Source organism: Miscanthus floridulus, chromosome 8 (genome assembly GCF_019320115.1).
Source record: "Miscanthus floridulus cultivar M001 chromosome 8, ASM1932011v1, whole genome shotgun sequence".
NCBI classification, from domain to species: domain Eukaryota; kingdom Viridiplantae; phylum Streptophyta; class Magnoliopsida; order Poales; family Poaceae; genus Miscanthus; species Miscanthus floridulus.
In genome coordinates, this window is record NC_089587.1 from 38911674 (window position 1) to 38922826 (window position 11153).

The 11153-nt window shown below is 46.0% G+C and overlaps 2 protein-coding genes across 2 annotated transcripts; both read right to left on the bottom strand.

Annotated features, from left to right (window-relative positions):
• Positions 1-2523: 2523 nt before the first annotated feature.
• Positions 2524-3571, bottom strand: LOC136471693 (uncharacterized). Its single transcript, XM_066469438.1, has 2 exons — positions 3176-3571; positions 2524-3065 (listed from the first exon to the last, which is right to left on the bottom strand). Exons 1-2 carry the CDS (start codon positions 3311-3313, stop codon positions 2916-2918), a joined length of 288 nt encoding a protein of 95 aa, XP_066325535.1. The 5' UTR covers positions 3314-3571; the 3' UTR covers positions 2524-2915.
• A 2110-nt stretch (positions 3572-5681) lies between these two features.
• LOC136468902 (bisdemethoxycurcumin synthase-like) lies at positions 5682-9842 on the bottom strand. The gene is made up of 2 exons (XM_066467304.1): positions 9653-9842; positions 5682-6763 (listed from the first exon to the last, which is right to left on the bottom strand). Exons 1-2 carry the CDS (start codon positions 9840-9842, stop codon positions 5766-5768), a joined length of 1188 nt encoding a protein of 395 aa, XP_066323401.1. The 3' UTR covers positions 5682-5765.
• Between the last annotated feature and the right edge of the window lie 1311 nt (positions 9843-11153).

An 11153-nucleotide genomic window follows, 5' to 3' on the forward strand; every position in this document is an offset into this window, starting at 1 on the left:
CTCCTCTTGCACACACATAGCCATGAGCCTCTCTAAATCTCACTTCTCGGGCTGTATGTTGTAATTGACAACAAAAGTGTCAAATTCCTTTGGCAAGGAAGCAAAAATCAGATGGATAAGAAACTCTTCCTTGAGAGCCAGATCCATTGGTTTTAGCTTGGATGTTAAATTGCTCATCCTTAATATGTGCTCTCTTATGCCATCATTTCTAGAGTACATCTCTGTCATCAGCCGCTTTATCAGCTGGGTAGCATATGTGTTTGAAGAGCCAGTGAACTGACTCTTTATTCTATCGAGGTATTCGGTGGTCGTGTCATACTCTGGGATTGAGCCCATAATTGCAGGCTCAATCGTATTCTTTATCATAGTCAAACATTTCTTATTGACAGTGACCCACTTCCTATGCTCAAGGTCATAGGACATCTTTTGGGATGCAAAATTCCTCTGTCTAGTTGCCCAAGCGGCATCAGGCTCGTTTGTCTCCCTCACTGGTGCCACAGGGTCAGTGGAATACGGTGAGGTAACTACCCAGTCCACCTCATCCAAGATGAAGGCCAGATCAATCTTTTTCTTCCACTCCGTATAGTTGTCACCTTTGAGAGTGGGGATCTCTTTGATACAAGCCATCAAATTGTATCCGCTTGAAAACATAATTCATATAGAGTGAGAACATAAATAATAACAACAATTGCATGCCTTGATTCCAACGTTGGTCAAAATTAAAACATACAACTATTCTTATACACTAATTCTACATCACCGTTGGACAGAAATAGAATTAATGCATGGAAAACTTATGATTAAACCTTATAATATTGCTATTATCAACGTTGGTCAGAAAAATAATAATATTATAAAATTTATTGATTAAAATTGACTACTCTTCAAAATTAAATTCTCCCGTTGGTTTGAATTTAATTAGAAGATCATTAACTTTAACATTGCAACGGAAAAATAATTCAATTTAATGAATTTTACCCATAAAAAATTCTCTTTTCTATTTTCTTTAAGCCATTTATCCATTTTCCAGGAAATAATGATTTACTGGAAAAAGAAAAGGAAAAATGGACTCAAATCAACACCGTTCCTTCGCCCGACCAAAAAATCGGCCCGGCCTGCCTTCCTTGCACTCGCACTACCCGCACCCAGGCGACAACCTGGGCCTGGGCCGGCAAAGCCGCGCGGCCGCTTGGGCCGGCCTCCGGCCCAAGCAATCTGAGGCGTCCGCTTTCATCCGACGGCCGAGCATCGATGTCGCAGGATCAAAACCGGCGCGCGGCTGCCTCCTTCGGAACCCTAGCATCATTTCTCTTCTCCCTCTCTTCCTCTCTCAGCCCCGCAGCGCAAAGAGCGAGCACAAAGAGCGAACGTCCATGGCGGCCGGAGGAAGTGGCAGCGCCACCACGTGCCCCTTCACCGGTGCGTGCATCCACCCAAGGGTGAGCGCACCGCCGTCGAAGGGCTGCGCTGCGGTGCCCTTGACACCTGGGCCTGAGGCGGAGCCACACGGTGGCGTGACTTTCAAAAGCAGGATCTCTAGGCGTAGAACTAGCATGTCTACTTGCTTTTGAATAAAACCGTGATTCCTAAAACTTCTACTAGTGCAGTAGCAGTAGATAGAACGAGAGAAAGAGAGGGGTGAAGGGTACAAACCTTCGCCCGCCTTGGATGAAGATGGGCTCGCCATCGCAGTGCTTCGCGATAACCCGGTGGCGATGTCGAGTCGAAGGGCGGTGGTGCAGTAGCGGTTGCAGGGCAGCCCGGCGACGTAGCAGCCCCTTGGTGTAGATGCAGAGGCTGTGGCGGCGCGGCTGGTGGCGTCCCGTCATTGGCTGCACCCCTCTAGATCGGATTAGGGATTTCGGTGGGGAACTGTAGCTTGACGAACCTCGTACCCAGAGCCGTCGGCCCCACCTCTATTTATTGCGTAGTGTGACAGGGGCCCTCTAGCCATAGTAGGCTGGGCGCCCCCGATCAGGACGCGAATCAAAGGTCTAACTGGACTGTTGGTCCCAATTTAGAATTAGAGATCAATCTAACAATCGACAAAGCTCGGCATCCACCTCCAAAAAGTTTCCCCTTCTTTTTTTTTCCCCAAATGAAGGCAGTAATGCTGAACAGGCAGAATCAGGTATGCGCGTCGTCACCGTACTATGTAGATAAGCATACACATTCAGATGAAAGCAGAGAGGATCAGATAAGCATCGCCGCCGTGACAGTTGCACTGCGCTGACAAAATCGTCTCGGATTAAATTGATGGGTTGCTCGCACACACGCGGTTGGCTGCGATTTCAGGCGCAGTTGGAGCTTCAGTTTGAAGCAACTGGCTTTCTGAATGGCGTCGGCGCGGCACGCCGTGGGTCGCGGTCTCGACGACGCACAGGGTTTCTCCTTCGGTTTTCGCCTCGCTAGAAGAAACGAAAACAAAGACCCCCGCTTTATGGGGTCCCATGCATCTTTTGCTTTTGCAATAGAAAAAGAGGAGAGCACACAGGATAATACTACGCGATCGGACAGCTCACAGACCTCGCAATCGTCCACACACACATCACTGCATATACTGAACGCACTGACGGACAAAATAAAGTGCTGTCAGGCAGCTACAATATCCAAAGATATTTCTTGTGCTAAATACCAAATCAGGCACGGCACTTGCACAACTGCCGGTAGATGCAAATGGAGGCAAAAATGGTTCGAGGAGCGAACGAGCATGTGCGATGTACTAGTATTTACACAAGCTGCTGGACTGGACGTATTACAGTTTTGAGATTTGGACGTACGGGCATTACAAATGATACTAGCTAGTCGAAAGTGCAGGGTTCGATTTCTGTTCTGATGAACGTAGAGGACGGACGGGTCCATGTCCATGGCGGCGAAAGTGCAGGCCAGCAGGATTCAGAAGATTGATTGGTTGATTAGGAGGCGGCGGCGGCGGCCTTGAAGAGGAGGAAGGAGAGGCGCTCGAGGGAGAAGTAGATGAAGGTGCCGCTGGTGTGGGTGAAGAAGCACCCGAAGTTGGCGCCCACCACGCACTGCCACCCCACGCCGTACCGCTTGTCGAACTCCTGCAAACACCGTAAAATCTTCATCGTTCATGAATCATGATCCCATCCATCAAATCAAATGTGACACGAGAACGGCGAGAGAGCCAGAGAGGAGAGGCAAGAGGGCGTGCCGTCTTGATGTGGCCGGCGATGCCGCGGCAGTCGGCGACGTCGAAGAGGTCGAGCGCGCGGGAGGCCGCCGTGGTCGCCGCGGCCTGCATCCGCGCCGGCATGTCCGTGTCGTCCACCCGCGCCTTCCCCTCTAACATTCTGCTCTTCTCTTCTTGCCCGGATCCCCTCCTCCTTCACCCTCTCTCTTCCTCTCGCACACACTGCTATGGCTATGCAGGAGGATCCGGCTGGCTTGGTTCTTGATTCCGTGGGGGCAGACGGCTCTTACAAGGAATATAAATGGAGGAGAGAAAGGTTCCCGAGAGAAGGACAGGGCCGCAGCAGGGGATCGGGAATCTGCGGAAGAGAGGAGAGGGTGATGGCCGAAGGGTGGGCCCGCTGCTATTATTGCTCCTCCTCCCATTCCGGAAGGCGCTTTGCGTGACGTGTCCGCTCTATCTTATCTTGGCTTCTTCCCGATTCTCCTCTGCCTCGCTCGGTCGCGCCGGGTCCGGACGTCGTGGTTGTCGGCGGCGAGCGTCGGCCGTCCGACTCCGAGGCTCCTCCACGGGTCCGTCACGGGAGCGCGAGGAAAATGGGCTACAAAACGAAGGTTTCCCTCCTTCCTACAGACACAGCCCGGTAGGCCCATCTACCCAATCGTCATTTCTATCAAAAAGAGGGCCCAATCGCTGAATGTTCATGTGTTGCGTCCGAATGAAATTGCGAGTCGTTTATAGCATGCATACATACATACATACATACATACATACATACATACATACATACATACATACATACATACATACATACATACATACATACATACATACATACATACATACATACATACATACATACATACATACATACATACATACATACACACATACACACAGTCTTTACTTGGTATATAGCAAAAATTGCGTACTTAAAAAGTAAAAAACAACTTAGAGCGTAAAAATTAAACAAACCACACCGCAATCCACTCCAACACATATGGATTGAGGTGAATGTATGTGCATCCAAATAAGCTCTTATAATTTAGAACCGATGGAGTACTATTTAACTGGCTCTAAAAAAAGTCTCCATGTTAATCATAACTTGACACATTAAAAATAAAGGTCAATCTTAAAAATTGTCATAAAATGAGAAACATCTTGCCATCTACTCCTTCTCTTCCAAACTATAAGTCATGTTGGATTTTTCTAGAGACTTAGCGTATATCTAAGTGTATAACAAAGTTTATACATATACTTATAAAAGCCACGACGACTTACAATTTGAAACATATGAAGTATTTGATACCCTAATTATCATCTTACTGTTGTATCAGCCTCACAAAATTCACTAGATGAAAGGATAATCCTTGAAGTTCTCATAACACTAGAAATATTTGAACTTCAATTTGGTAGGCTATAATCACCATTGACAAATAAAATAATAGACATGGATCTATTATATTCCCTAAAGGGTTACCCACCTGTATCACCATAACAAAACATAAAGTGACCCTCTAATTTTGTATCTAAATTACCACTTTTGCTATTAAAAAAGACAAACTAATAATCCATTAAATATATGTCTAAAGTACTAATGCATGGTACCATAAAAAGTTTGAATAATCCTAGATTGTGTTGATATATGTTTCCAAATTATCCACTTTTATTACTATTAATACGTAGAAAAAACTAACTTAAACTAAACATAAATATTATGCCATAATGTAGAACAAGTGTACATGCCCATGACAATAAATATTTATTGTGTTGACAATAAGTATTTATTTTTTCTTAATAATCCTGAAAATGACAAGTAAGGGCACATATACCATGATACCAAAAAAATTATATTAATATCCATGACAATTTAAAGTTAGTTATTTCTTCAAATAATTTTATACAATTTTAGCTAAACCCTATGACATCTATATTTATAGTATAATTGTTAGAAACCATTTGTCTTTATAATCCAAATTACTCTATAAGGATCATATGCCCATGGCCATACCCTATTGTAGTGTTCGTGATAAAGGTGACAATCCAATCACTAAGACTAACATGTGTTAGACATACTATATTAGGTTCAGGTTTTTCAGCTCCACTCTTAAGTTGTTTATAACCAAACAGGTGCAAATAACTCCGCTCCAATAAAAGACGAAGCTAGACCCCAACTCTATGTTTTTATAGAGAAGAGGTACATACTCCAGGGATATATATTTCCAAGCTCATGCACCATGCCATGGATTACACAACCTTACCAGTACATTTTTTCTCTGCTCTCCTCATCCGCGACTCTCCCTTCCCCGCATGACTTATGGATTACAAGCGCCGTCGCCGCCCAACAGCTGTATCCTAGCGCTGCCGCCCTCTAGTCTCGGCCACTAGAGGCCCTCCGCCGGCGAGATGATCATCGCATTTTATCCGGTGATCCTCCAGACCTCCACCACCGTGGCACCGTACAGCTAGCTAGTTTAGTTTTTTTCTACTTTAAAGTATAAGTTGAGGCCTTGATGCATGCTTATAAAGATATAAACCGTTAATGTATTAATACATCAGTATTTTATATAGCGTTGCAAGCTAGGGTGCTATATAGTACATGCATTAAACACTAGTTTTCTATGAGGTTGGTGGCGGCACGCAGGACCATTATCTCAACTGTGATCCCCGGTCCGAATGCTATCATGACCCCCCACTCGGCAGTCTCCTCATCATCGTCGTCCTTGGCCGTTAGTCGGCGGTGAAGCTCCTTGAGCACAAAGATGACGGTTGCGGAGCTCATATTGCCGTACTCCCTGAGCACATGGCGACTGGCTGCTAGCTTCTCAGTCTCCAGTCTGAGAGCTGCCTCAACGCTGTCCAAGATGGCACGGCCACCAGGGTGCACCGCCCAGAAGAGGTCATTCCACGTCACCACGTCGATGCCAAGCGTCTCGAGCAGGCACTGCTTGATGGTCTGCTCCACGATCATCGGAACCTGCTTGCCAATGTGGTAATCCATGCCGCCCCGCGCGAACTGCGTGGTGATCGCGTCCTCGGTCATCGGAATGGTAGCCTGCGTGGCGCACACGGTCTCGAACAGCGGCCGTTCCGTGCCGGCGACTGGGCCAGCGCCGAGGATGACGGCGCCGGCGCCGTCACCGAACAGTCCCGGGCCGAGGACGGAGTCCACGCACCCGTCCGTGGGGCCGCAGTAAGAGATGAGGGAGATCTCGGAGCAGACCACGAGGACGCGCGCGCCGTGGTTGTTCTCGGCGATGTCCTTGGCCAGGTGGAGCGCCCGGACACCGCCGGAGCAGCCGTGGAGACTCAGCGTTGTGCGGCACACGGAGGGCCGGAGACCCAGCAGCGACGCCAGGCGGAGGTCCGCGCTCGGGGTTCGCGCGCCGGAGTAGGTGCTGAAGACGATGTGCGTGATGTCCGTGGCTGGGCGGCCCCACTCTGCGATGGCATTGGCAGCAGCGCACGCGGCGAGCTTGGGGACTTCTGTTGCCGTCATCTCGATCCGGGCTTCAAGCGACGGCTTTTCTCGGTCGTTGAAATCTGGATGGGCGCCGAGTATTTCCTCGTTGATGTGGAAGAAGCGTTTCTTTATACCTGATTTCTCACCTGCAGTTTGATGCATGCGACAGGGTCAGATCATAGGATAGCCATGTCACACTTTATTGAGGCTACAGAAACGTTATAAAAATCTCTATTAAGAATGACCTAATGCAAATTGAGGCTAATTGGCACCCTTCATTTAATTTACTTGTTAGATTTACTAGTACACACGATGTGTTCGAATGGCTCCACGCTTTGCCAAACTACTTGGTGAAATTTTTGCTGAGGTGTGAAGAACAAATTTCTCACGACAGCTTAGATACACTTTTAGCAAGATTTTGTTTGTGCGTGGGCATGACACATGGTCTCTAAGTTTGAAAATGTGTGACGTGCCCAAAGCGCAAAACGGCGGCAAATAACCAAACGGCTAGGTAGAAAATCTATCGAACTATTGACAAATTTGGAACATATTGAACCATACAGTTGATGGAGTACTTTTAGAGCAACTGAAGAGCTCCCAAATCATGCCCCTACTTTTGATTCTAGGGATTTATTCTACTTTTGCGTGCCCTATTTTTAATCTTAACTTTAGAAACAGCCTTCAAATTCTAGACTCTACTTTCGTGGGACCCATTTATTAGTTGCATATATTTTTTTTATTTTTCTCTCATCTTTCATTTCGCGACCACGAGCCACACTATTGCTCCCTCCATGGCTGATTGGGAAGCGCAACCAGTCGGGAGGGGAGGCAAGCTTTTGGAGAGGATGAGGTCGAGGTTGAGGTGGCTGTAGTGAAGGGCACCTTGTGATCAAGTTGGAGTTTTGGTAGAACTTGCTCAAGGTTGTACCGGTAGGGAGGACAGCTGAGTAGAGAGGGCGCGCTAGAGGAAACCACGACAGGGGAGGACACGCTCACAAGGAAGGCGGATGGGGAGGTAGTGTTCTGGGGACGGCTGGAAGGGGTAGATGTCGGGTGGGTGGGAGTAGGGAAGATGGCCAGAGCTCCTTAATCCGACGAGCAATGGAGGGGAAGGGCACATGGAAGGATAGCGATCTGATTCCAACTAGTAGATCACATGACCAGCATCCAGAATCAAAATTAGCGGCTGTGGGGGTGCCGTATGGGACGGAGGTGTAGGTGGAGTCCACGTGGGTGCGTAGGGATAGCAATAGGGCGGTCGGGCCAGGTGGAGCGTCCGTGTACCCACACCTGAAACACCCGACACTCAAACCTGCCCCAGCCCCGAACTCCCTTTCGTGTGAAAATAATGTGCCCCCGTCCTTGAACCTGATGGGTCTCCGAAACCCATTAGTTTTATGAAACCTGAGCAAAGTTGAACCAACATAGACAAATTCTTCACAATAAAGCACAAATCAAACTGAAAACCATCACAATGCATGGCCTATCACATGTAGCTTGCCTGATGAGTAGTCATGGCATAGGCACCATCTGAGTGACTAACACACATGTGCTTCCTCGCCGCGGTAGTGGGACGACTACAAGACGCGATCCATGAGGAGCCGGGAGAATGGACCTATAGGAGATGTGTGAGGGGTGAGTAGGATTGCAGGAGAAGAGGGCCACTGCTCAGCATGGTCATGCTTCTACCTTAGGTGCGGATGGGAGAAGGTGGAGATGGGAGAGGGTTGAGCAGGGCTGCAGGAGAAGAGAGCAGCTGCTTAGTAGGACTGCACCTCTACCTCACGTGCGGATGGGAGAAGGTGAGTGGACCCGAGAAAGGCAGAGAGAGTAGGAGAGGGCAAGCAGCGGCGATGTTGCGTGTGGCGCGACGCGTAGTGGAAAAAAATTAGTGGGGATAGTCCCCATGAAGCAACCGAGGACACCTTCCGTGGATTGGCGACATGTGTCCATGTGCATACATCAGCACTTGGAGGTGTTGCTTAAATTTAGGAGTAATAGTTGGAAAGAAAAGTTACAACTCTCTCGTGAGTTGGATACATGCATATGAACACGTGTCATGAATTTATGGAAGGTTCCATGGTTGCTCCATGGGGACCGTCCCCACTTTTCTCGGGTGTTGTTGGATTAGCACCAAGGGGTGGGACGATGGGCTCAAAAAGAAGTGGGCTGATTAACTCATTATTTATGGGCTGGATTCATATAGCTGAATCTTGAGGTCCCCTATGAAACCCACGTGGAAAAACAGACCCATCCCAGCCTCCATCAGGTAAGGGAATCATTTACACAGAAAAAGTAAGCCCCTGGCGTGAGCCTCATAATTGACGGCCCAAGTAGAGGTCTGAAGTTGAGCTAACATGTTCTTTTCTTTGGCAACAAACTTGTACGTGCCATCGTTTTTTATGAAACCTACATGCCGCCTATGACGTATAAAGCCACACTTTGGATGCTTGAAAAAATGGTTTTTGTTTGAAGAATGCTACGATATGGTACTGGTGTTTTATGTCATTGATCTAGGTCTGGGAAGTGATTAAACGAATACTAAACTATGTTTTTCAAGTAAAAGACAAATTATGCAAGGAGGACCAGGATGCCATATAATTTGAAGATTCAGCATTGACCATTGTCTCCTTTTTTTTCAAAAAAGTGCTCAACCATATTCAAATATTCCAACCTTTTAATAATCTTGACTAAATGCTGTATAGCTACTTTATTCTATAAAAAGAGTACTCCATTGGATTTGTTTCAAAGGATGTTCAAGTTATGAAAAAATTAATTTATTCCTTAAATGCAACTTTTAGAACCGTGTCAAGTCAAACTATGCATTGCATGCACTCTCTTAAGTATGTGAATACTCACCGTTTCTGAATAAATCAACTTCTAAGTTTTTTATTTAAACTTTATAAAGTTTAACAGAGTTTAACAAAAAAAATCAAATTTATGACACCAAATAAGCACACTATAAAAATATATTTTGTGCTGCATCTAATAATAATTTAGTGCGATTTTTAAGATCGAGTGGGAACCTAGCTTACATATTCTCTTGAGCTTGACCTTGAGGTCGGTGAGATGCTCGCTCTTGGATATGCGGAAGAAGTAGTCTGGGAACTCGTCCTGATGCACGGAGTGCGGCGGGTTGGCCGTGCCTATGGCCAGCACGGCGGCAGGTCCTTCAGCTTGCTGCGTGCCTCGAAACTGGCAGACGTTTACGGGAGCGCTTCCCATGGTCTCCTAATTCCTGGTGAGTGGTGACTGGTGTGGAGATGTGTCTTGATTTACTAGGAACGCAAGAATGTTAGCTTGCTTGTATTTTTGCACACACAAAGCTCAGTCTAAGCATTTATTTATACTATACTCTCTCCGGTTCTCCAAAGCAAGTCGTTTTGGATATCGACACGGTCTTTAAGAAACGATTTTGACTGCAACTTTTTGCTATAAAATATTTATAAAATATAGTCAATATATACTTTTATGAAACTACATTTCGAGATGAATCTACTTACATCACTTTCATATTTTCAAACTCAACCCAAAAAAAATTATCTGTAGTCAAAGTTTAAAATATTTGACTTAAGACAACCTTAAAACGACTTGCTTTAGGGAACCGCAGTCATGCCAAAGGGTGGTTAGGTGGCCTCAACGACACTTATCAGGTCCTAAGTTTGATTTCCCGTGAAAACGAATTTCAGGTTAGGGTTAAAAAAATCCTCCTCGTCTGTCCTATGGCCAAAGCACAGGTCAAAAGGTCCGGCCCGGTTCTCACAGGTAACGGTGCCCTTATGTCAAGGTGGAGCACGGGTTTAGAAGGTTTCTCGATCGGTATGAGAAGGTCTTCTCTCTTACAGCAATGGCCAGATGCGACTTACCACTACAGGTCAAGCTTTTTATGCATCTAACGCAGTCTTTCTAGCACGAATGTCATGTTGGGGAGTCAATAGTCAAGAGTGTTGAAGGTTGAAATCTCTGGGAAATTTCGTGGAAACAAATACGCAAAATAGTAGATTTGGAAATAAATGCCTGCATCCACTGAGAACCGTCACAAAGATGTGTGAACGCATACCCTAACTTCAACGCTCGTGCGCGAGAAAAATGACCGCCTTTCAGCATCCAATTAGGAATGCTTAAACATTTGTTGTGATTGTTCTGAATTGTAATGACCAATTAGGCCGTTAAGTAGGTCGATCGTATCATTTGCAGCGGCTAATGATAGTTCACAAATGCCTTTTCATGGGGCTGTTCTTAGGCCAGTCTCCACGAGAGTTTCATGTGAGTTTATTTGCAATTAATAGACCGTCACATACATATTTTTGATGACAAAACAACATTTTTTTAACAAAAGATAGAAGAAGTGGGTTTCATCAACTCTCTTGGCACGATTGTTAACTCTCTATGACTAATAAAATTATATATTTATGATATCATAAAATGAAACTTTTCATTGAAAGTGGGTGTTTTATCCACGTTTCATTTCATTGTGTATATGACATGACAGCCATGGAAACAACACCTTGAAACTTCTTGCCGTGACTAGCCTTA